At 36.0% G+C, this 27,138-nt stretch overlaps 1 protein-coding gene across 3 annotated transcripts in view; it reads left to right on the top strand.

Moving 5' to 3' along the window:
- ACAP2 (ArfGAP with coiled-coil, ankyrin repeat and PH domains 2) overlaps positions 1-27,138 on the top strand; it is a 169,632-nt gene that overhangs the window by 92,416 nt on the left and 50,078 nt on the right. For all 3 annotated transcript variants that reach the window (XM_060099326.1, XM_060099323.1, XM_060099325.1), the window contains exons 5-7: positions 14,004-14,062; positions 22,044-22,227; positions 26,564-26,608. In XM_060099326.1, coding sequence (XP_059955309.1) covers positions 14,004-14,062; positions 22,044-22,227; positions 26,564-26,608 — 288 coding nt within the window. The remainder of the gene's footprint in view (positions 1-14,003; positions 14,063-22,043; positions 22,228-26,563; positions 26,609-27,138) is intronic.

The following is a 27,138-nucleotide window of genomic DNA, read 5'->3' as shown; positions in this document are numbered from 1 at the left end:
AAACTTGAGCTGGCTTCCCTGAACATAACTTAAAAAAAAGTAGGTCTAATGCATGAAATGATTTCAAGCAATTCCCGATTAAGATTTAAGAATTGATGATCTTTTCAAATTCTTGGCCATTGTTATTGATGAGAACTTTGTCTGCATAGGTAGATATATTAGTGAAAGGCAGATGAGCACTTATTGCCCTTTCCTCCTGATTGACAGGAACTCTTTTATCACTTGTAATTAGAATTTAACTAATTCCATCTCTTTAAATTATACCTTAAAGGAGCAATCATTCATTAAGTGGGGCTGCTCTTCCTTTTCTTTCATTGACACATGTAATGCTTAAATTTTCAGGGATAAATTGAATGGAGTTTGAATAAAATAATTATGAAGCTTTTCTGTAGGTATACGTAGAAGTTGCTCTACTTACTAAACCGCATTTACCCACTTATAATAATTCTATTTTTGGATTCAGATTATAGCACTGACTCCCTAGTGACTCAATCTCAACCTCTTGTTTCCAACACTTTGAATCCATAAAGATTGTTGGTACATGTTAATTGTCAAAAATATCAAGGATTGTTTGAAATAAGATCATCAGATTTAGAACACCAGTTAACTAAGCCACCTTTTAAAGTGAATAACTAGCACTAAACAAATTTGCAAGTTGAAAGTTGTTCCTAAACTTTTTGAATTCTTCTTTTAAATCATAAACTTAGGCAAAATTCTTCCTTTCGACAGCTAGTACACTGCTGTATGAAACAGCAGAGAGTGATATTCCTTTTTAAAAATTTTTTTGGCCGCGCTGCGCAGCATGCAGGATTTTAGTTCCCCGAACAGGGATATAACCCATGCCCCCTGCATTGGAAGCATGGAGTCTTAACCACTGGACAGCCAGGGAAGTCCCTAGAGCATGATATACTTGTCTCATTTCTATACAAAAAGCTGAAAAAAAATGAAATGTTTTGAATATTTTGTTTAGATTCATGTATCATTTTCATAAATTTTTTTTTTTTTTTTTTTTTTTTTTTTTTTGCGGTACGCGGGCCTCTCACTGTTGTGGCCTCTCCCGTTGTGGAGCACAGGCTCCGGACATGCAGGCTCAGCGGCCATGGCTCACGGGCCCAGCCGCTCCATGGCATGTGGGATCTTCCCGGACCGGGGCACGAACCCGTGTCCCCTGCATCAACAGGTGGACTCTCAACCACTGCGCCACCAGGGAAGCCCTTTTTTCATAAAATTTAATTTGGAATTTATATCTACATGTAACCTTTTACATATAAGAGATCCTTTGTGAAATAATGTACTACTAGATTTTCACAGCTTTCTAAATGAATTCTTAACGTAAATTTACATCTTGCTGTCTTTGTGGCTGCTCTATCAATATGCAAAGTTACAGTGTCTCCAAATTTATCCTCTTTGTTTGTTTTAAAGTTTTCTTTTGGCATTTGAGTATTTCATCCCTAGGAATTTGTTTTGGTGCTTAGGAAAACAATCAGTGTTCTTCCAAGATAATCTTCTATTCAGAAATTTTAAGTATTGCTGTTAATTTGAGTACAGTTATTAACATGTAGAATCATTGCGCAGCAATGAAAACTTTTTGATACAGTTGTCTTCTGGGTTAGTAATTATTGCTGTGTTTATTTGGCGTGCCATCACACGCATCTGTTAATTCCATTATTTGAATGTGGCACATTCTCTATTTCCTTTGTTTCTTTGGAAATTACAAAGTTCTGAAGTTTTCCTTGTAGGCTGGTATATTATACAGTTTTGCAATTGTATGAGGCATTCTGGCTCTAGCTGTTAATTGAGTAGTAACCTTTTAAGCAGCTTATTAATCTGATATAGTTATAACTAATGTGATAAAAGAACTTTGTTTCTTATTTTGTGTTTGTAGAAGTTTAAAGTGAAAATCTTTTTCTGTATTAAATGGATATTTTGTGTTGAAGTCCTGTATGATTTGCTTATGCAAATGCTTTATTTAATAACTCTTTCATGTAAAAATACATTTTGGTTAATGAAGAGAATTTTGGAAATGTTGTGTTTGCCTTATGAATGTAATGGCTTTCCAGCACTGTTTGATGAAAAAGTTGTCCATTATGGTGGAAAACAACCAGTAAAAAATCAGATCTATTTAAATATGAGATAAAATATGATATGTTTTAAGGTTCAAAAGTTGATTATGTGTATAATTTTCTGCATTCTTAAAATGTTTTAAAATAAATTATATTGCAAGATTATAAAATTAGGCATTTAGTAAAGATAGGAAACATTAATTCATTTTAGTTTATTCAACAAATGTTATGCTCATTTATGATCAAAAAATCAAATTTTCAAAATGTTTTTGAATCTGCAAAGGTCTGCAATCCCATTTAAAATGATATAATTATGTGCATTTAATTCCATCTTCAGAAATAAATGTTTTTTAATAATTTAAAATAAAACATAATTAAATTTCATTAAGAGTCAGACTTTGGCTAATTAACATAAAAAGCCAATAATAAATAAATACCAAGAAGTAAGAGCCAAAAAGTAACAAAATCAATTGCATTCTAATAGGAATACCTTATAACTAATGACGATGATGCTAAGGAAACAATCATACATACCTTGTTAATAGGAAAAATGTGAAAAATAACAATAGGAGCAAGAATTGTGAAAAATAAGCAAAAGAAAGATGCAATATTTGACAAGGGGTACAAAGCAAAGAAGTGATGACAAACAAATTGTGACTAAAATAGCTTTGGATGATTCAAATAGTAATGCCATGTAACTTTTCCCCTAAAATGTAACTATTTTAGTGTGCCATGACCTAAGCATTGAGAACCTTTATAGTAGTAAATTGGTTCCCATTCCCAGAGATTTGATTTATGTCATCTGGAGTGTGGCATTAGAATTTTTAAAATCTCCCCAGGTGATTCTGACATGCAGTAAAATTTGAGGACCATTACTTTCGATCGGTGGTTCTCAAATTGTGGTCCCTGGACCAGCAGCATCAGTATCACCTAGGGACTTGTTAGAATAGCAACTTCTTAAAGCCCATCAAGATCTACTAAATCAGAAACTCTGAGGCTGGAAGCCAGCAATATGTGTTTGAACAAGGCTTGCAGGGGATTCTGTTGTATTCTAAAGTTCGTGAACCACTGTTCTAGAGCAGGGGTTGGCAAACTATGGCTTACAGGCCAAATCTAGCCCATCGCCCCCTCCCCTTTTTTTCATATAAATATTTATTGGAACACAGCTATGCTCATTTGCTTCTGTATTGTCTATGGTTACTTTCGCACGATGGCAGAGATGAGTAGCTGTGACAGAGACAACATGGCCCACAAGCCTAAAATACCATCTAGCTCTTTACAGAAAAAATGTGCTGACTTCTGCTTTCAAGACTGTTTTTGCCCACTTCCAAGGACTGTATCTGTCATGACATCCACTGAAGGGAGGCCCCTTTTTGCTCTTAGTGAAGGTAATTTAGTGATTTAGATGCCTTGATGAATTCTTCTCAGTGGAGTGCTAGTGGGCTGCAACCCAGACTAGTTAAAATTAGAGTCTCTGGGAGTAAGAACCAGCAATCAGTAACTTTTAAAGCTCCACAGGTCATCCCATTGTGCAGCCCAGTTTGAGAAACAATGCATTGCTTCTTCCCCCAAACAAGCACTTGGAAATCATGGTAAATGCAGATTTTGAGTCTGTAAGTCTGGGGTGGTTCTGGAGATCCTTCATTTCTAATAGGCACGCAAGTGATGTGGATAATGCTGGTTCACATCTGGGGAACCTTAAAAATTCTGATTCCTGATACTTGCCAGTTTTTCTAATTATCTCAGCATCAGGGTATTTAAAAGTTCCCCAGGTTATAATACTGTACAATTGAGAACCCCTGGTCAGAGCGATTTGTCTCAATCTTGGAGTAACAGAATCACCTAGTGAACTTATTAAAAAATACAGAGGGATTCTGTCCTTCAATAAGCTTGGATCTTTGTATTAATATTTTCTGTTAGCTTTGCAGGTGATTTTGATTCACACCCAAGCCAGTGAAGAACCACTGCCTTAGAGAAATGAAGAAAGGGAGAAAGAAGAGGTTAGATAAATGGATAGGTTAGGACAGGCAGGGGATGTAGAAAAACAGGAACACATAATAAATATTCATTTGCATATTGGGACCTGTTTCTGATAAAAGCAAAGAAGAGTCTTCTTGATTATTATAAACCTGTAATAAACAGGCCTAATGAGATTAACTAAAAGATTCAATGAATCCGCAGTATCAACAGCCATAGCCCTGTGCCTATAGATTCTGGAAAGGACAGGAATGATTATGTCATGCAGAAACGTCACAAGAGACTGCTATGGTAGCTCAGTAAATGGATCACAAAGACTACAAAATTTTTAGTCTCGGCCAATGGGACCTAAATGGCAAGAACTGAAAATAGTTCAATGCTATCTATGGATGTGTAGCCTATTCTTCTACTAAAGTTCCTAGAGTGTCTGCCATCTGTGTAGTGTATCTCAGCTTTCATCCTTTCCTGAATACAGCTAGATAGTGTTGCTTTAACTGGCTGCTGCAGACATGAATGGGGAATAACCTGAGTGTAAGCCATTGGTTTTAAACAGCCATGATATTTATGCACTCTTACCTCTTAAAAGGTAAGATCCTTTTGTAAGTAGCAGATAGGTCAGATGACATTGCTGATTATTTGTCATACATATGTTGCTAGGAATAATGCCATTCATTTCCAAAAATGGAACTGAACCTTTGCTTTTGTGTTGGTACCCCCCGACACACACACCCCACCCAAGGAACCTGTCACTCTGGCTTTATTATACTATCCCAGGTTTTGTGGTACAGACATGGAAGAGAAGACCTGTATGCACTCAATTCTGAGGATGAAACACATTTTGTTTTTGGTCTAAAGCCCAGATAAAGTTTTTGGGTGGTTGCTGAGCACTTTGGGTAAGATCTTGATCAGAACCCCCAACTAGTCAGAATAGTAGAACTCTACACAAGGAAAATAGGGAAATGAGGTAAAGGGCAAAAATTTAGGGAAGAGTCTTGCAAAATTCCTTTGTCACCGAATTTCCAGAGACATTGACAAGGCAAAGTCTTAAAGCTTAAGAAATGCTGTGAATTCTCTCTTAGTGGGGAATAGATTAGTGCCCTACTGAGGCAGCTCTTTGCAACAGTTCACCAGAAGAAAAGAAGAGTTAACTGTTAAGTAGCTGGATAGCTTGAAACTGGCAAGTGGGAGACTCAGTTTTTACTCAGTTGCCTTTGCATTACAACATACTTTTCATTCTAATGGAGGTGTTAAAATAGGTAGGCTAGATTATTGACAATTGCTTGAAGTATTTCTCATTCTATCCAAATGTATATAAACTTTAGTTTAGGTAATGCTATACTTTGGAGAACTTAGTAATGTTTTTGTAGTTTTCAAAATAACAATAATAGGCAAAAACCATTCTGTTTCTTTCTCTGGAATATATTGATTTTTTTTTTTTTACTGGGGAATGATTGACATAAACTGTATATTAAAGTGTACAATTTGATAAATGTTGACATATGTATACTTCCATAAAACTGTCACCTCAGTTAATTTAATGAACATAACAATTATGCCTCAAAAGTTTTCTTGTGCCGCTTTATAATTCCTCCTCCGATTTGCCACCTCCTCATTCCTAGTCAATCACTGATCTGCTGTCTGTCATTACTGATCAGTTTGCATTTTCCAGACCTATATGTAAATGGATTTTTTTTTTTGGTCTAATTTCTCTCAGTGTAATGATTTTGAGACTCAATCATGGTCTGTGTAGCAATAGTTTATTCCCTTTTTTAATTGTTTAATAGTATTGCACTGTGTAGATATATCACAATTTGTTTATCCATTCACCTGTTGATGGATGTGTTAGTTATCTATTGCTGTATAACTGATTACCCCAAAATATAGTGACTTAAAGCAACAAACATTTATTATCTCAGTTTCTGGGCCTGGAATTTTTAGAGAGACTTAGCTGGGTGCCTTTGGCTCAGAGTCTTTAATGAGATAGCTGATAAGATGTGGCCGGGGTTACTGTAATTTGAAGGCTTCACTGGGATTGGAGGATCCAATTCCAAGATAGGGCCATGCATATGACTGTTGACCTCAGGCCTCAGTTCCTCACCAAGGAGCCTCTTTGCAGGGTTGCTTGAGTGGTTTTTACCGCATGGAATCTGGTTACTCCCAAAACAAATGATACGAGAGAAAGGGCAAAGAGAAAGATTCAATACTATCCATGACTTAGTCTCAGAAGTTACTGTTTGTCACTTCCTCCATATTACTATTTGTTAGAAATAAGTCTCTATGATCAGCCCACTCTCAAGGGGAAAAGAATTAGGCTCCACTTTTGAAGGGAAGAATGTCAGACAATTTGTGGACGTATTTTAAAGCCAATACAATGAACATTTGAGTTGTTTCCCGGTTTTGGCTATTACAAATAAAGCTGCTTATAAAAAATATGTGTAGGGCTTCCCTGGTGGCGCAGTGGTTGAGAGTCCGCCTGCCGATGCAGGGGACACGGGTTCGTGCCCCGGTCTGGGAAGATCCCACATGCCGCGGAGTGGCTAGGCCCGTGAGCCATGGCTGCTGAGCCTGTGCGTCCAGAGCCTGTGCTCTGCAACGGGAGAGGCCACAACAGTGAGAGGCCCGCGTACCGTAAAAAAAAAAAAAAAAAAAAAAAAAAATGTGTAGAAGTCTGTACAGATGTATGCTTTTATTTCTTTTGTGTAAATAGCTAGAGGTAGAATGGGTAGTATGTTTAACTTTTTGCAAAACTACTTATATAGTGAAATCTACAAAAAAAATTGCTAAGAAAAATTATGGAAAGAAGAATTTCTTTTATTATTTATTAATGCTTATAATGATGTTAATATTCTTTTATACATTAAATTTCTAAAAGTTTTAAGTTTCATTAAAGAAAACCTCCAAAATCTGGAAATTGTTTTCCAAGTTTGATTGTATTCTTTTATACAAGCAGTGTATGAGAGTTCTCGTTGTTCCACGTGATTGCCAACACTTGGTATGGATACTCTTCTTAATTTTGTTATGGTTTTAATTTGCATTTCCTTAATAACTAATGATCCCAAGAATCTTTTCATGTGTTTATTTGCCACCCATGTATTTTCTTCAGTGAAATGTCAGATCTTTAGCCCATTTTAAAAAGTTGGGCTGTTTATCTTATTATTTAGTTATAAGAGTTCTTTCTATATTCCAGATATGTCTTTTGTCAGATAAGTGTTTTGCAGATATGTATTTTCTCCCAGGCTTTGGCTTATCTTTTTTATTTTTGTAGCAGTATCTTTCGAAGAGCAATAGTTTTTAATTTTGATGAAGTAAATTTATTGATCTTTTTTTCTTTTATAGTTTTCTTTTTGTGTACTATTAAGAAATGTTTGCCTAACCCAAGTTCACTGACACTATTCTAGGTTTAGTTTAGATCTGTAGATCCATCCCAAGTTAATTTTTGTGTATGTTACATGGTAAGGGTCGAGTTTCATTTTTTGGTCATAAGGCTATCCAGTTGTTTGTTCCAGCGTCATTTGCTCAAAAAATTATCTTTTCCCTATTGGCATCTTTTGTTTAAAAAAAAAAGTTGACCGTATGTATTGGTCATTTCTGGACTCTTCTGTTCTATTGATCTTTTTTGCCTATCTTTAATACTACAAATGCCTTGATTACTGTAGGTTTCATAGTAAGTCTTGAAATCAAGTAGGTTAGGTATTTCAACTTTCTTCCTTCTTTTCAAAATTGGTTTGGCTACTCTAGGTCCCTTACATTTCCACATATATTTTAGAATCAAGTTTTAAACTTCTACAAAATGCCTTACTGGGATATGGAGTGGGATTGCATCAAATTTATATAGATCCATTTGGTGAGAATTGACATCTTACTAATACTGAGTCTTCTAATCCATGAACACAATATATCTCTCCATTTTTTTAGGTTTTCTTTAATTTCTCTTGGCAGTATTTTGTGGTCTTCATTGCACAAGTCTTGCATATCTTTTGTCAAGTTTATCCCTAAGCATTTCCTATTTTTTGGTGCTACTGTAAGTGATATATTTTAAAGTTCAGTTTCTAATTGGTCATTGCTGGTGTATAGAAATACCACTGAATCTTGTATACTGACTTTATTTCTGCAGACTTGCTAAATTCACTTATTAGTTCTAGTAGGCTTTTCTGTAGTTTCTCTTTAGTTATGTTTGTTCATTTGTTTTGTTTTTTAGATTCCATATATAAGTGAAATCATATAATATTTGTCTTTCTTTGTCTGACTATTTCACACAGCATAACACCTTCTAGGTCCATGCATGTTTTATCAAATGGCAAATATTAGAAGTCCTAACCACAGCAGTCAGACAAGAAAAATAAAAGGAATACAGATTGGAAAGGAAGATATAAAACTGTCAATGTTTGCAGATGCCATATGATACTATATATACAAAATCCTAAAGATGCCACCAAAAAAACTACTGGAACTCATCAATGAACTCAGTAAAGTTGCAGGATACATAATTTTTTTAACATCTTTATTGGAGTATAATTGCTTTACAATGGTGTATTAGTTTCTGCTTTATAACAAAGTGAATCAGTTATACATATATATATGTCCCCATATCTCTTCGCTCTTGCATCTCCCTCCCTCCCACCCTCCCTATTCCACCCCTCTAGGTGGTCACAAAGCACCGAGCTGATCTCCCTGTGCTATGCAGCTGCTTCCCACTAGCTATCTATTTTACATTTGGTAGTGTATATATGTCCATGCCACTCTCTCACTTTGTCACAGCTTACTCTTCCCCCTCTTCATATCCTCAAGTCCATTCTCTAGTAGGTCTGTGTCTTTATTCCCGTCTTACCCCTAGGTTCTTCATGACCTTTTTTTTTTCTTAGATTCCATATATATATGTGTTAGCATATGGTATTTGTTTTTCTCTTTCTGACTTACTTCACTCTGTATGACAGACTCTAGATCCATCCACCTCACTACAAATAGGATACATAATTAATATGCAGAAATCTGTTACATTTCTATACACTAACAATGAAGTAACAAACAGTCCCATTTACAATCACATCCAAAAGAATAAAATACATGGGAATAAATCTAACTAAGGAAATAAAAGACTTGGAAAACTATATGAGACTGATCAAAGAAATTAAAGATGACACAAACAGATGGAAAGGTATACTGTGCTCATGGATGAAAGAAATAATATTTTTTAAATGACAATACTACCTCAGGCAGTCTGGGGATTCAAATTTGACAAATCCTTATCAAAATCCCAATTACATTTTTCACAGAACTGGAAAAATAATTCTAAAATATGTATGGAAACACGAAAGACCCGAAGTAGCCAAAACAATCTTAAGAAAGAAGAACAAAGCTGGAGGTATCATGCATCCTCATCTCAAACTATACTACAAAGCTGCAGTAATCAAAACAGTATGGTATTGACACAAAAACAGACACATAGATCAGGGGAACAGAATAGAGAGCCCAGAAATGAACCCACATTTATATGGGCAATTAATATATGACAAAGGAGGCAAGAGTATACAATAGGGGAAAGGCAGACTCTTCAATAAATGGTGTTAGGAAAACTGGGCAGCTCCATGCAAAAGAATCAGATGACTACATTCTCACACCATATACAAAAATAAACTCAAAATAGATTAAAGACTTAAATGTAAGATCTGAAACCATAAAACTTCTAGAAGGAAGCATAGGCAGTATGCTCTTTGACATCTGTCTTAGCAATATTTTTTGGGCTATGTCTCCACAGTCAAGGGAAACAAAAGCAAAGATAAGCAAATGGGGCTACATGAAACTAAAAAAAGCTTTTATACAGTGAAGGAAGCCATGAACAAAACGAAAAGGCAGCCTACTGAATGGGAGAAGATGTTTGCAAATGTTATGTCCAACAAGGGGTCAATATCCCAAATATACAAGGAACTCAGCATCAAAAAACCACCCAAATACCCCAATTAAAAAAATGGGCAGAGGACCTGAATAGACATTTTTCCAAAGAAGACATACAGATGGTCAACAGGCACATGAAAAAATGCTTACCATCACTAGTCATCAGGGAAATGCAAATCAAAACCACAATGAGATATCACCTCACATTTGTCAGAATGGCTGTTATCTAAATGTTAACAAGTAACAAGCATTGGTGAGGATGTGGAGACAGGTAAATCCTTGTGTGCTGTTGATGGGGATATAAATTGGTATAGCCACTATGGAAAACAGTATGGAAATTCCTCAAAAAACTAAAAGTAAAACTACCATATGGTCCAGCAAGTTCACTCTTGGGTACTTAACCAAAGAAAACAAAAACACTAATTAGAAAAGATATATACACTCCTGTGTTCATTGCAGCATTATTCACAATAGGCAAGATATGGAAGCAATCTAAGTGCCTATCAGTTGGCGAATGGATGAAGAAGGTGTGGTGTATATATTACATGTATAGTATATATACAATGGAATATTATTCAGCCATAAAAAAGAATGAAACCTTGCCATTTGTGACAAATGGAGTGGACCTAGAGGGTATTAAAGTTATTTTCAAATTTAAATTTATTTATTTATTTTTGGCTGTGTTGGGTCTTTGTTTCTCTGCAAGGGCTTTCTCCAGTTGTGGTGAGCGGGGGGTCACTCTTCATCGCAGTGCGTGGGCCTCTCACTGTCATGGCCTCTCCTGTTGCGAAGCACAGGCTCCAGATGCGCAGGCTCAGTAGTTGTGGCTCGCGGGCCTAGTTGCTCTGTGGCATGTGGGATCTTCCCAGACCAGGGCACGAACCCATGTCCCCTGCATTGGCAGGCAGATTCTTAACCACTGCGCCACCAGGGAAGCCCCAAATTTAAATGTAACAAAATTGATTCCTTGTGGTGTATAGTTTTATGAGTCTTGACAGATGCATACAGTTGGGTCTCCATAACTCAACCAAGATGCAGTTTCATTAACTCTAGAAATACTCTTATTAACCCATTGTTAGTCACCCTTTCCTTCCTCCCCCTACCATTGTAAATTGCTGATTTGATATCCATCCTATAGTTCTGTCTTTTCCTAAATGTCATATAACTGGACTCATTCAGTTTGTACCCTTTTGAATATGACTTATTTATCAAAATGCATTGAGATTCATCTGTGTGGTTGCATGTATTAATAGTTCTTTCTTTTTTATTGCTGAGTAGTATTCCATTGTATAGATATACTATAGTTTGTTTCTCCAAGGACATTTGGGTTGTGTCCAGTGTTTGGCAATTAGGAATGAAACTGCTAAAAAACATTTGTATACAGATTTTGTTATGAACCTAAGTTTTCCTTTCTCTTGGGCAAATACCTAAGATTGGGGTTGCTAGGTTTTATGTAAAGTTAGCTTTAACTTTATAGGATAGGGGAGGTTTTTCACTATAGATTCTATTTCTTTAATTCTGTTTAGGTTTCTTTTTTTTGGTCACGCCATGTGGCTTGTGGGATCTCAGTTCCCCGACCAGGGGTTGAACCCAGGCCATGGCAGTAAAAGCCCAGAATCCTAACCATTAGGCCACCAGGGAACTCTGTTTAGGTTTCTGATATCTTCTTTTTTTAAAAATTTTTTATTGAAGTATAGTTGATTTACAAAGTTGTATTAGTTTCTGGTATACAGCAAAGTGATTCAGTTATGTGTGTGTGTGTGTGTGTGTGTGTGTGTGTGTGTGTGTGTGTGTGTGTGTGTGTGTATATATGTTCTTTTTCACATTCTTTTCCACTATGGTTTATTACAGAATATTCAATATAGTTCCCTGTGCTATACAGTAGTACCTTGTTGTTATCCATCCTATATGTAATGGTTTGCATCTGCTAATCCCGAACTCTCAATCCTTCCCTCCCTCACCTCCCCTCCTCCTTGGCAACCACAAGTCTATTCTCTATGTCTGTGAGTCTGTTTCTGTTTCATAGATAAATTCATTTGTGTCATATTTTAGATTCCACATATAAGTGATATCACATTATTTCATTTCTTCTTATGGCTGAGTAATATTCCATGTATCCATTCATCTGTTGATGGACATTTAGGTTGCTTCCATGTCTTGGCTATTGTAGATAGCGCTGCTATGAACATTGGGGTGCATGTATCTTTTCAAATTAGAGTTTTCTCTGGAAGTATGCCCAGGAGGGGGATTGCTGGATCATATGGCAACTCTATTTTTAGTTTTTTAAGGAACCTCCATGCTGTTTTCCCTAGTGGCTGCACCAATTTACGTTCTTACCAACAATGTAGGAGGGTTCCCTTTTCTCTACACCCTCTCCAGCACTTATTATTTGTAGACTTTTTAATGATGGCCATTCTGACTGGTGTCAAGTGAGACCTCATTGTAGTTTTGATTTGCATTTATCTAATAATTAGAGAAGTTGAGCATCTTTTCATGTACCTATTGGCCATCTGTATGTTTTCTTTGGAGAGATGTCTATTTAGGTCTTCTGCCCATTTTTTGATTTGTTTGTTTGTGTTTTTGTTATTGAGTTGTATGAACTCTTTGTATATTTTGGAAATTAAGCCCTCGTCAGTCTCAACATTTGCAAATTTTTTCTCCCAGTCTGTTGGTTGTCTTTTCATTTTGTTCATGGTTTCCTTTGCTGTTCAAAAGCTTCTAAGTTTGATTAGATCCCATTTGTTTATTTTTGCTTTTATTTCTATTGCCTTGGGAAACTGCCCTAAGAAAACGTTGCTACAGTTGAGCTTTGTTAGTTTTTGTCCTTCAAAGTATTTCCCCATCTCATCTATTGAATTTATCAGCATAAAATTGTTCCCCTGATTATCCTTTTTTAACATCTGTAGAATCTGTGGTGAAGTCATCTCTCTCCTTTTTATTGTATGAAATTTGTATCTTCCTTCTTCCTGATCACTTTGGTTGTGGGTTTATCTATTTTAGATCTTCTTAAAGAACTAGCTTTAGGTTTCATTGGGTTTTGGCTGTTGATTTTCTGTTTTCTATTTAGTTGCCTTCCAGTCTGATCTTCATTATTTCCTTTCTTCTGCTTAATGTGGGTTTAATACTTTGGGATTAACATAATACAAAACTGTTTTTCCTTTGGAAGTGAATTGACAGATTTTGAAACCCTGTACTCAGTCCAGGTTTTGTGTGTGTGTGTGTGTGTGTGTGTGTGTGTGTGTGTGTGTGTGTATTTGGCATTTAGGCAAGGACGTAAGACTTTGCTAATAGTAAGATTCCATAGAGACTGAATTTTTTTGGTACTGCTTTTAGTTAGTTGAAGGACATAAGGTTTTCTTTTTGTTTTTAATATTTATTTTTCTGCCTCTTCATCTGGCATGTGTTTCAAATTCTGAATGAAGTGTATCTGTAAATTATGAAAGTACTTGGAATTCCCATGCCAAGCCCTGTGAAATTTACCACACATAGAGTTAAATATGTGACATCCATTAAGTGGCGTAAAATATTGTCGTGAGAAATAAAATTTTATTCTCATTTTTAATCTTAGCAATATTTTAACCTGAAGGGCTATATAATATTTACTTGAATTCTGAATTTAAGACATTTAAATCCACAGGTCTTCCCAAATGAGAAACCTCTAATTGAGGTATAAGGCAGTTCTAGAGTTGTTTTCATTTGTTTTGTTTTAATATATTAGAGTAAGAAATTTCTGTGGTGGATAGAGTAGAATTTGTATTACTCTTTTAGGTTGTCTTCCAAAGCCTGAATTAGAGTCAAGGAAATAAATTGCTCTACTGATTGAACACTGTGTTTAAATATTAATACACATTTCATTCCTCTGTAAATAGAAGTAATTTTATTCTTTAAACAGATGAAATTGGCTTGAAAATCAGTTTGTTTCTTTTTAAAATACTTATGTCTTATGCAGTGTTCAGTAAGAAATGTAGGTGTTATTAGAATTGGAATACTGTTGGAAGGATGTAATATTTACGGAACTACATGAAAATTATTTTCTTTTCTAATTGTTTAATGTTCCTTCTTTTCTTTTAGATCCTATTTGACCAAACTCAGAGATCGATTAAGGCACAGCTTCAGAACTTTGTCAAAGAGTAAGTCAGTTGCAGTGAAAAGAAAAGAAAAGCCACCAGTTAATGATCGCATCTGGGAGTTGGTATCTTTTGAGAGAACTTAGAAACATGACTTAGTGAAAATATGGGGGTTTTTGTGTGTTTTTTGCTTTGTGAAATTTATATTGCATTTTTTCCTGATACTCTGTAAAGGAGTCAGACTTCATGCCTTTCAGTGAATCATTTATACTATGAAATTTGTGTTCAGGATGCATAGTTCAAATTGTTACAGACTAAAAAAAATTTTTTAATGTAAACAAATAACCTAATGATCTTTAAAAATCAAAGCAGATCCCAAAAGTGGTTGAAGTACTGTCAGTTCTTCTAGTTGTCTCAATATGGTATTTTCTTTGTCGAGAAGATAATAGAATACATGAGAATGAGTAATGAAGGTGCATAATAAGTAATGAAAGCGAACCTTTTGTGTCACATTCATCACATTTATATGTGAAATAAAATGAAACTAGAAATAAAAAAATTATCTGAAGTTCCAGGTAGGAACGTTTTCCTTTTCCACATTAATAATTTCACTTTATGTCTTTTAATTCCTGACTGAGAATATATTAAATTATAGATAAAGTTGATTATGATATACTATTCAGATGTTAAAAGCTATAAATAGTGGCAGATCTCATGAACATAATGCACTTCTGTTTTAGTAGGTTAGAATTTGTTGCCCTGGAGGTGATGTCTTGCAGATCATTTATAAATCACTTCAAAATAGATTAATATTCAGAATGTCCTTATAGAGTATCTACATGAAAATTTATGGCTTATTATTAAAGTCTTTGCTAGGTACACATTATTATTATTGTTATTATTTTAAAGTCATTTGTCTTGAAGTTACTTTGCCTAATTCCTTGGTAGAAAAAGTAAAAGGATGTTATATATTTACCTAAGATCATTAATGAATCAAGGTTTCAGATTTTCAGACTACTGAAATGGATACTGTTATTCTCTACTGGTACATAATTCTTTTAGAAAGCATTCTGTGTGTGTGTTTTAAGAATATATTCATGTCCTTTGGCCTCCTAATTTTTTTCAACAATAAATGAATGTTGTTTCTTAAAAGAGTGGTCTGTAGGCCACCATAACAGTGAAATCAAGGGCGTGTCTTAAGAAAATCCCTCAGACTTCTTATCCCGAAAACACAAAGAATTGTAATCTCTGGTAGAGGACCCTTGGAACTTGAACTTTTAACAAGTTCCCTGTGGTATATACTACTGTTTAAAAATCATTTGGTCTTTTTTTTGGGGGGGGTATAGTTGCTTTACAATGTTGTGTAAGTTTCTGCTGTATAGCGAAGTGAATCAGCTATATGTATACATACATCCCCTGTTTTTTGGATTTCCTTCCCATTTAGGTCACCACAGAGTATTGAGTAGACTTCCCTGTGCTATACAGCATGTTCTCATTAGTTACCTATTTTATACATATTACTGTGTATATGTCAATCCCAGTCTCCCAATTCACCTCACACCCCCCTGCCCCCACTTGGTGTCCATATGTTTTTTCTTTGTCTGTGTCTCTATTTCTGCCTTGCAAGCAGGTTCATCTGTACCATTTTTCTAGATTCCACATATATGTGTTAATACACGATATTTGTTTTTCTTTTTCTGACTTACTTCACTCTGTATGACAGTCTCAAGGTCCATCCACATTGCTACAAATGACCCAATTTCATTCCTTTTTATGGCTGAGTAATTTTCCATTGTATATATGTACCACATCTTTATCCATTAATCTGTCAGTGGACATTTAGGTTGCTTCCATGACCTGGCTATTGTAAATAGTGCTGCAGTGAACATTGGGATGCATCTGTCTTTTTGAATTATGGTTTTCTCTGGGTATATGCCCAGTAGTGGGATTGCTGGGTCATATGCTAATTCTGTTTTTAGTTTTTTAAGGAACCTTCATACTGTTCTCCATAGTGGGTATATCAGTTTACATTTCCACCAACAGTTGCAAGACGGTTCCCTTTTCTTCACACCCTCTCCAGCATTTATTGTTTGTAGGTTTTTTGATGATGGCCATTCTGACTGGTGTGAAGTGATACCTCATTGTAGTTTTGATTTGCATTTCTCTAATAATTAGTGATATTGAGCATCTTTTCATGTGCCTCTTGGCCATCTGTATGTCTTCTTTGGAGGAATGTCTATTTAGGTCTTCTGCCCATTTTTTGATTGGATTGTTTGTTTTTTTGATATTGAGATGCATGAGCTATTTGTATTTTTTGGAGATTAATCCCTTGTCCGTTGCTTCATTTGTAAATATTTTTTCTCATTCTGTGGGTTGTCTTTTCGTCTTGTTTATGGTTTCCTTTGCTGTGCAAAAGCTTTTAAGTTTCATTAGGTCCCATTTGTTTGTTTTTATTTTTATTACTGAAGGAGGTTGGTCAAAAAAGGTCTTGCTGTGATTTATGTCAAAAAGTGTTCTTCCTATGTTTTCCTCTAAGAGTTTTATAGTGTCCGGTCTTACATTTAGGTCTTTAATCCATTTTGAGTTTATTTTTTGTGTATGGTGTTAGGGAGTGTTCTAATTTCATTCTTTTACATGTAGCTGTCCAGTTTCCCCAGCACCACTTATTGAAGAGACTGTCTTTTCTCCACTGTATATTTTTGCCTCCTTTGTCATAGATTAGGTAACCATAGGTGCATGGGTTTATCTCTGGTGTTTCTGTCCTGTTCCATTGTTCTATATTTCTGTTTTTGTGCCAGTACCATACTCTTTTGATTACTGTAGCTTTGTAGTATGGTCTGAAGTCAGGGAGCCTGATTGCTCCAGCTCCATTTTTCTTTCTCAAATTGCTTTGGATATTCGGTGTCTTTTGTGTCTCCATACAAATTGTGCAATTTTTTGTTCTAGTTCTGTGAAAAATGCCATTGGTAATTTGATAGGGATTGCATTGAATCTGTAGATGGCTTTGGGTAGTATAGTCATTTTCACAGTATTGATTCTTCCAATCCAAAAACATGGTATATCTGTCCATCTGTTTGTGTCATCTTTGATTTCTCTCATCAGTGTCTTGTAGTTTTCCACATACAGGTCTTTTACCTCCTTAGGTAGGTTTATTCCTAGGTATTTTATTCCTTTTGTTGCATTGATGAATGGGATTATTTCCTTAATTTCTCTTTCTGATCTTTTGTTGTTAGTGTATAGGAATGCAAGAGATTTCTGTGCATTAATTTTGTATCCTGCAACTTTACCAAATTCACTGATTAGCTCTAGTAGTTTTCTGGTGGCATCTTTAGGATCTTCTACATATAGTATCCTGTCATTTGAAAAGTGACAGTTTTACTTCTTCTTTTCCAATTTGGATTCCTTTTATTTCTTTTTCTTTTCTGATTGCTGTGGCTAGGACTTCCAAAATTATGTTGAATAATAGTGGTGAGAGTGGACATCCTCGTCTTGTTCCTGATCTTAGAAGAAATGCTTTCAGATTTTCACCATTGAGAATGATGTTTCCTGTGGGTTTGTCAGATATGGCCTTTATTATGTCGAGGTAGGTTCCCTCTATGCCCACTTTCTGGAGAATTTTTATCATAAATGGGTGTTGAATTTTGTCAAAAGCTTTTTCTGTATCTATTGAGATGATCATATGGTTTTTATTCTTCAATTTGTTAATATGGTGTATCACATTGATTGGTTTGCGTATATTGAGAATCCCTGCATCCCTGGGATAAATTGCACTTGATCAGGGTATATGATCCTTTTAATGTGTTGTTGGATTCTGTTTGCTAGTATTTTGTTGAGGATTTTTGCATCTATATTCATCAGTGATATTGGTCTGTAATTCTCTGTTTTTGTGATATCTTTGTCTAGTTTTGGTATCAGGGTGATGGTGGCCTTGTAGAATGAGCTTGGGAGTGTTCCTCTCTCTGCAATTTTTTGGAATAGTTTGAGAAGGATGGGTGTTAGCCGTTCTCTAAATGTTTGATAGAATTCACCCATGAAGCCATCTGGTCCTGGACTTTTTGTTTGTTGGAAACTTTTTTTTTTTTTTTTTGCAGTACACGGGCCTCTCACTGTTGTGGCCTCTCCTTGTTGCAGAGCACAGGCTCTGGACGTGCAGGCTCAGCGGCCATGGCTCATGGGCCTAGCCGCTCCACCGCATGTGGGATCTTCCCGGACCGGGACATGAACCTGTGTCCCCTGCATTGGCAGGCAGACTCTCAACCACTGCGCCACCAGGGAAGCCCTGTTGGAAATTTTTTAATCAGAGTTTCAACTTCATTACATGAGATTGATCTGTTTATATTTTCTATTTCTTCCCTGTTCAGCTTGGAAGGTTATACCTTTCTAAGAATTTTTCCATTTCTTCCAAGTTGTCCATTTTATTGGCATATGGTTGCTTGTAGTAGTCTCTTATGATCATTTGTATTTCTTCAATGTCCATTGTAACCTCTCCTTTTTCATTTCTAATTTTATTGATTTGAGTCTTCTCCCTCTTTTTTTGATGAGTCTGGCTAAAAGTTTATCAATTTTGTTTATCTTCTCAAGGAACCAGCTGTTAGTTTTATTGATCTTTGCTCTTGTTTTCTTTGTTTCTGTTTCATTTATTTCTGCTCTGATCTTTATGATTTCTTTCCTTCTACTAACGTTGGTTTTTTTTGGTTTCGTTTTGTTCTTCTTTCTCTAGTCCCTTTAGGTGTAAGGTTAGATTGTTTATTTGAGATTTTTCATGTTTCTTGAGGTAGGATTGTATTGCTATAAACTTCCCTCTTAGAACTGCTTTTGCTGCATCCCATAGGTTTTGGGTTGTCGTGCTTTTGTTGTCATTTGTCTCTAGGTATTTTTGATTTTCTCTTTGATTTCTTCAGTGATCTCTTGGTTATTAAGTAGCATATTGTTTAGCCTCCCTGTGTTTGTGTTTTTTTTACAGTTTTTTTCCTGTAATTGATATCTAGTCTCATAGCGTGTGGCCGGAAAAGATGCTTGATACGATTTCAATTTTCTTAAATTTACTGAGGCTTGATTTGTGACCCAAGATGTGATGTATCCTGGATAGTGTTCCGTGTACACTTGAGAAGAAAGTGTATTCTGCTGCTTGTGGGTGGAATGTCCTATAAATACCAATTAAATTGATCTCGTTTACAGGTTGTGTTTCCGTGTTAATTTTCTGTCTGGATAATCTGTCTGTTGGTGTAAATAAAGTGTTAAAGTCCCCCACTATTATTGTGTTACCGTCAATTTCCTCTTTTATGGCTGTTAACATTTGCCTTATGTATTGAGGTGCTCCTATGTTGGGTGCATGTATATTTGTAATTGTTATATCTTCTTCTTGGATTGATCCCTTTATCATTATGTAGTGTTCTTCCTTGTCTCTTGTAACAGTCTATATTTTAAAGTCTATCTTATCTGATATGAGTAAGTCTATCTCATCTGATATGAGTATTCCATGCTCATGGAAATCAAAATCTTTTGATTTCCACGTGCATGGAATATCTTTTTCCATCCCCTCACTTTCAGTCTGTATGTGTCCCTACGTCTGAAGTGGGTCTCTTGTAGACAGCATATATATGGGTCTTGTTTTTGTATCCATTCAGTGAGCTTGTGTCTTTTGGTTGGAGCATTTAATCCATTCACATGTAAGGTAATTATCGATATGTAAGTTCTATTACCTTTTTCTTAATTGTTTTGGGTTGTTTTTCTAGGTGTTTTTCTTCTCTTGTGTTTCTGGCTTAGAGGAGTTCCTTTAGCTGTTCCTTTAGCTGTTCCTTTGTTGTAGAGTTGGTTTGGTGGTTCTGAAGTCTCTTAGCTTTTGCTTGATTTCTTTGTTGAATCTGAGTGAGATCCTTGCTGGGTAGATTAATCTTGGTTGTAGATTTTTCCCTTTCATCACTTTATATATATCCTGCCACTCCAATGTGGCCTTCAGAGTTTCTGTTGAAAAATCAGCTGATGACCTTACGGGGATTCCCTTGTATGTTATTTTTTGCTTTTTCCTTGATGCTTAATATTTTTTCTTTGTGTTTGATTTTTTTTAGTGTGATTAATATGTGTCTCGGTGTGTTTTTCCTTGGGTTTATACCGTATGGGACTCTCTGCACTTCCTGGACTTGATTGACTATTTCCTTTTCCATGTTAGGGATGTTTTTAACTATAGTCTCTTCAGATATGTTCTCAGACCTGTTCTCTTTCTCTTCTTCCTCTGGGACCTCTATAATTTGAATGTAGGTGTGTTTAATGTTATCCCAGAGGTCTCTGAGACTGTCCTCAGTTCTTTTCATTCTTTTTTCTTTCTTCTGCTCCGCAGCAGTTATTTCCACCATTCTGTCTTCCAGGTCACTTATCCGTTCTTCTGCCTGAGTTATTCTGCTATTGATTCCTTCTAGAGTATTTTTAATTTCGGTTATTGTCTTGTTCATCACTGTTCTTTAGTTCTTCTAGGTCCTTGTTAAATGTTTCTTGTATTTTCTCCATTCTGTTTCCAATATTTTGGATCATCTTTACTATCAATACTCTGAATTCCTTTTCAGGTAGATTGCCTATTTCCTCTTCATTTGTTTGGTCTTGTGGGTTTTTACCTTGCTCCTTCATCTGCAACATATTTCTCTGTCTTCTCATTTTGTTTTACTTTCTGTGTTTGGGGTCTGCTTTCCACAGGCTGTGGGGTTGTAGTTCCTCTTGCTTCTGGTGTTTGCCCCCAGTGGGTGAGGTTGGTCCAGTGGCTTGTGTAGGCTTCCTGGTGTGGGGGACTGGTACCTGTGTTCTGGTGGGTGGAGCTGTATCTTGTCCCTCTGATTGGCAGGGCTGTGTCAGGTGATGTGTTTTGGGTTGTCTGAGAGCTTCATATGACTTTAGGCAGCCTGTCTGCTAATGGGTGGGGTTGTGTTCCTGTCTTGCTAGTTGTTTGGTGTGAGGCACCCAGCACTGGAGCTTGCTGGCCCTTGGGTGGAGCTGGGTCTTCGTGTTGAGATGGAGACATCTAGGAGAGCTCTCACCTATTAATATTCCCTGTGGCTGGGAGTTCTCTGGTGGTCCAGTGTCCTGGACTTGGCTGTCCCATCTCAGAAGCTCAGGCCTGACCCTTGGCCGGAGAACCAAGACCCTGCAAGCTGCACCACACAAAAGAAAAAAAAAAAAAAAAGAAAACAAACAAGCAAAACCCCCAAGACATATGGTAAAAGCAAAACCAAACACACAAAAATACACAAAGAAACACACACACACACATATACACACACACAAAAACAGGAAAAAAAAAAAAAAGGCAAGATGGACTTACCTGGTGGTCCAGTGGGTAAGACTCCATTCTCCCAATGCGGGGGGCCTGGGTTCAGTCCCTGGTTGGGGAACTAAATCCCACATGCAAGCCACAACTAAGAGTTCGCATGCCTCAAGTAGGAGTCTGCAGGCCGCAATGAAGATCCCATGTGTCGTAACTAAGACCCGGTGCAGCCAAAATAAATAAATAAATATTAAACAACAACAACAACTTTACAGACTCACAGACTCAGAGAACAAATTAATGGTTATCAGGAGGGAAGGGTGGGGGAGGGATAGTTAGGGAGTTTGGGATTGACCAAAAAAAAAATTGTATATAACTATATTATACACCTGTAACTTATATAATATTTTACATCAACCATACATCAGTTAAAGAAAATAAAAATAAATGTAAAAAAAATAAAATAAAAATTATTTGGTTAAATATTGGTACCATGTCCCAGAATTTGTCTTTAGAAAAATTAACTTTGCCTTTTATGTTTCTGTAATGTTAATTTGATAATTTATTTTCACTTTAAATTGTATAGATACAAGTAAGGAAATGCTAGCTGACTATATCAGCAATAGTGTGTACTCATAAACTAATATATATGTTAGTTGGAACAGCTATTGAGTGTCATTTTCAAATAAATAAATAAGTAGAGGAACATAAGAATTAAATTCTATATGTTATTTTGGTAAAGTTTTTGATCCAGATAGTTTTATGAAAGTTTCACTATTTTAATTTTTTTAGAGATCTTAGAAAATTCAAAGATGCCAAGAAGCAGTTTGAAAAAGTCAGTGAAGAAAAAGAAAACGCATTAGTAAAAAATGCTCAAGTACAAAGAAACAAACAGCATGAAGTTGAAGAAGCCACAAACATTCTGACAGCAACAAGAAAATGTTTTCGACATATAGCCCTAGATTACGTACTTCAGGTATGTTTATTATATGTTTTCAAAAATGGTTATTAAACGTGTTGTTACTTTTGAGTGATTGCACTCAAGGAAATAAATAGTACTATTTCTGTAGTTTAAAATTAAACCATGATCTTTTGTGAAAAATTTCCATGTGTCTGGGTGTTTGTGTATGCATTATATGTGTGTGCATGTGTATACCTTTAGTTCTGATTTTTTCCCCTGTTCACTTAACAGTATACTTCCCCCTTTCAAAATGTCATGAAAAGCATTATTAATTGTTATATTTTATTCTATGGAGATGCTGTGTCAATTTAATTAATATCCAGTTATCAGATATAGTGTTGCCAGTTTTTGCTGGCAATAGTGGAAATATAATTTTCAATAATTGTAAATGATAATAAGATCTTTGTATACAAATCTTTTGCCACATTTCTGATAATTTGTTGAGAGTAGATTCTTAGAGGTACAAAGGCTCACCATATTGCCAAATGAAGAATATTTCTGGAAATAATGTTCTCATGTTTGCATTAGGTGCTGCTTTTTAAAAGTAGGGATTGATATTTGGTACGTTGTGAGGTGATCTGGGACAGGGGAGTTCCCATAGATTGTTGACTTAACAGTGGTCACAGATTATTTCTTTAAAAAATACTTAAGTAGGGCTTCCCTGGTGGCACAGTGGTTGAGAGTCCGCCTGCTGATGCAGGGGACGCGGGTTCGTGCCCTGGTCTGGGAGGATCCCACATGCCGCGGAGTGGCTGGGCCCGTGGGCCATGGCCACTGAGCCCGTGCATCCGGAGCCTGTGCTCCTCAATGGGAGAGGCCACAACAATGAGAGGCCCGCATACCACACGCACACACACACACACACACACACACGCACACACAAACCCTTAAGTAAACATATTGCTAATTAGTGATTAAAAACTACTCAGGTAACTTTGCGAAAACAGTAGAAAATGACTTTAAGATTTTTTTCTATTAAGTTCCTGTTCAGTAAGTGGGAAGTTAAATTTTAAAAAATGATGTACACTCCAGTTATTAATGAAAGGCTTCTAGCATGGAGTAGTCTGTATTTCCTATCTCCTCTTATCTACCTCACATTTATATCAATTCCTGCAGTAGTATGAGTACTGAGTCTGCCTACCTCATTCTACTGAAATGGCTCATGTTAAGGTCTTATTTATTAGATATATTGTACTTTTTAACCAACTTGACTATTGTGTTTCACTGAAATAGTAGACCACACTCTCTTTCTTGAAACATACTTTTGTCTTGATGTATCTTAAACCATTTGCAGGTCATCATCTTAATTTATGTTTCTTTTCAGTTTCCACCTTGGGTTTCTCTCCTTTGTCCACCTTTTCAGTCTCTCTTTTAGGGTTCCATCTTTGGTTTTCCTGTTTTCTGACTTTATGATAATCCCTTACAGTTTAATCATGCCCTTTGCTTGAATTATCACCATATATAGGCGACAAAATCTATTTTTCTCAGAAGTACCTCATTCCTTTTGTGTCTAAAACTAAAATCTTTCTTCTTCTCAAATGACTTCGTATTGCTGTTACCATACTGAGTAGTGTCACCCTCTTAATCGTAGAAATCAGAATTGGAGAATCATATCAGATATTCTCCTCATTCTTAGCTACTATATCTAACAGTCAAAATTGCCTTGAAAAGTTCTATGTACCTCTTAAACCTGTTCGTTCTCACTCTGCTGCAGCCCCAACACTAGTTCTTACTGCTTCTTGTCTAGAGTATTAAGATGTTCTCATAAAAATTGATCTTTCTTGTGTTGCTTTTAACCTGCCCATTAGCAATTTGTTCTCTGTTCTGTGGTCACAATTACTCAAGCTTTTCCAGGCAAAATGAATCATTCTTGTCTCTGTTTCCTCTGTGCTACCATATTATTGTCATACACATTGCTGTTAGAGCACTTATCTCATTTATTGAAATTATTTATTTATATATCTTTCCTACTCCTAGATTATATCCCTTCCCTCTAGTCCAGTGGTTGGAAAATAGATAGGTAATGTTTTTTGAAAGAGTGAACAGGTTAATTTTAAATTTTATTTGGGAAGGGGGGAAGTTACCTAAAATATTCATTATTTTCAAATTTACACATTATAAACTGTCCATTTCCTTTGATGTCCATCCAGTAGTTTTAAGTTAGGACCTCACCTCTCTTATAACTATTTGTTTGATTTTTCTAATGAGAACTGTTGCATTATTTTATTATATGGCCAAAGTGTCTGTTTTAGAGAATAGTAAGAAATATTCAGATTTAGAGTTTATCATGCTTTAGTTTCTCTTAATATTTGAATATACTTTTGTATTTTCAAATGTATGCTTTTTTTCATTGTCAAACAGAGGCATTTTTAACATTTTTCTAAGCTTTTACTTAGAGCATTTGAAAGTTAATATTTTAGTTCTCAAAACTGAATAGACCTTGAAACAGACATTCAGAAGAAACTAGTGCTTAGGTAAACAAAGTTATTAGATTTTTCTTGGTCTGTTTTTACTTATTTATTTATTTATTTTTGGCTGCATTAGATCTTCGTAGCAGCGTGCCGGCTTTCTCTAGTTGTGTCAAGCAGGGGCTACTCTTCATTGCAGTGCACGGGCTTCTCATTGCGGTAGCTTCTCTTGTTGCAGAACACGGGCTCTAGGCACATGGGCTTCAGTAGTTGTGGCATGCAGGCTAAGTAGTTATGGCTCATGGGCTCTAGAGCACAGGCTCAGTAGTTGTGGCACACAGGCTTAGTTGCTCCACGGCATGTGGGAGCTTCCCAGAGCAGGGCTCAAACCCGTGTCCCCTGCATTGGCAGGCGGATTCTTAACCACTGCACCACCAGGGAATTCCCTCTTGGTCTTTTTTTTTTTTTGCGGTACGCGGGCCTCTCACTGTTGTGGCCTCTCCCGTCGTGGAGCACAGGCTCCGGATGCACAGGTTCAGCGGCCATGGCTCAGGGGCCTAGCCGCTCCGCGGCATGTGGGATCTTTCCGGACCAGGGCACGAACCCGTGTCCCCTGCATCGGCAGGCGGACTCTCAACCACTGTGCCACCAGGGAAGCCCCCTCTTGGTCTGTTTTTGTTTTCTGATCAGTGCTTTAAAATTATCTTATTAAACAACAGGCGGAATATTCAGTGGGAAGGACATATTAAAAAGATACTCTGTAACCTTTTGAAATTTTAGCAAAGAGTGAATGATTCTTTTCTTGTGTAAACATTTTGTTTCATTAAACTGATATATAATAACAGGCAAAAATAAAATGTTTGTTGTGAATTTCTAGAGTTGGGAAGAGATACCACAGAAGGCAACTTTAATAATTACTGATCTTTCAATAGTTTAGTCTAATTAAAATATTTATTTAAGGTCCATTAATTTGTTCAACACATATTTCTGAGTGCTTAGTATATACAACTTGGAGAATACAACTGGGAATTAGGCACGACCTTGATCTCATGGAGTTTATGTTTTAGCTGGGGAAAAGAAATAAGTAAATAAAATATGAGGTAGTTATGAATACTATAAAGAAAATAAATAGGGTTGGTGTACTAAAGACTGCTTAAAAGCCTACTTTAGACCTTTGTGAGGAGATACTATTTAAGCTGGGACCTGATGGATAAGAGCCTTGTGCCCATCTGGGCAGAAAATCATGGCATGAGGACAGAACAAGTAGTACAAAGGCTTTGAGGTGGGAGTACTCCTGGGCTGTGGTTGGACCACAGGAAAGGGGAAAGTACTGTAGTAGAAAATTAGGTGGGAGAGGTAGCAGGAGCCTCTTCACAAAGGGCTTTGTAGACTACAGTAGGGAGTTGGAAGGTTTTAATACAGATGTACATGATCTTATTTATTGTTTTAAAAGATCACTCTGGTTGCTCTGTGGAGAATGAAGTGTCAAGAGTCAAGAGTGGAAACAGAGACTAGTTCATAGACTATTGTAGCAGTCAGGAAAAAATATGATGGTGGTTGGTGGTAGTGGTAAAAGTGATTAGAATTTGTATTAAGGATGTATGTTAAAAGAGCAATTAGATAAGGAGGGTGGAGAGAAGACGGAATTCTAAGAAATTCAAAAGTTTATCAAGGTGATAGTTTTATCAGTACAGTACAATTTTATGGTTTGAACATGGCCAGTTGTTCTTTAAGTTGAAAAAATGGATGAGAGTTTCATTGGTATGTTTGTCTTAACTGTTTTTGCAAAAAGCAGGTCAAAAGGTGAAAAACTTGAACTTTGTTTTCATTTACTTTTTTGGAAAAGTATTAAACCATTAGAATAAGCAAATTTTACAGTATTGCATTCTGGATTAGTTTTTTAAATAATGCATAGGTGATTAACCAAGTGCATTTTCCCTCAGATTAATGTCCTTCAATCAAAAAGGAGATCAGAAATCCTGAAATCAGTAAGATATTTATTGAAATGATGTTCTAAGTATTTTAATATGAAGTTAAATGTATGTATTAAGTGTTTAAATAGCACCATATATGTGTTTGTATATGTATATGTGTATTTATTTATTGACTTATTTATTTATTCTAGCTTCATAATTAATCTTACTTAATGATATTTTTGTACTTCTTATATGTCACTTAACCACTTTTTTTGGTCTCCTTTATGTTATAGTTATTTATGTGTGTCTCATCTATAATTACACTGTAATCTCCTTAAACCAGACACTTAAATAATTTGAGATTGAGGGCATACATAGTGTCATTTTACAGAATTTTTCCCTTAGGGCTGTTGATGGTGTATTAGCTTTTTGGAGTGCAGGTAGCAAACAAACGAGATGAAATTTGAAGGATGGCATGGCAACAGTGATTTTTTATTTGCCCATTTTTCGTCTTAAAGCTAACAAGGAGGTGGGCAGAGGATGATAGTCATATATACATTATACTCTTTTATATTTTGAGAACCTTAGAAATAATTTCTCCT

The sequence above is a fragment of the Mesoplodon densirostris genome, chromosome 5 (genome assembly GCF_025265405.1).
Source record: "Mesoplodon densirostris isolate mMesDen1 chromosome 5, mMesDen1 primary haplotype, whole genome shotgun sequence".
NCBI lineage: Eukaryota > Metazoa > Chordata > Mammalia > Artiodactyla > Ziphiidae > Mesoplodon > Mesoplodon densirostris.
The sequence above is the reverse complement of the archived record's forward strand: the minus strand, read 5'-3'. Positions and strand labels throughout refer to the sequence as shown.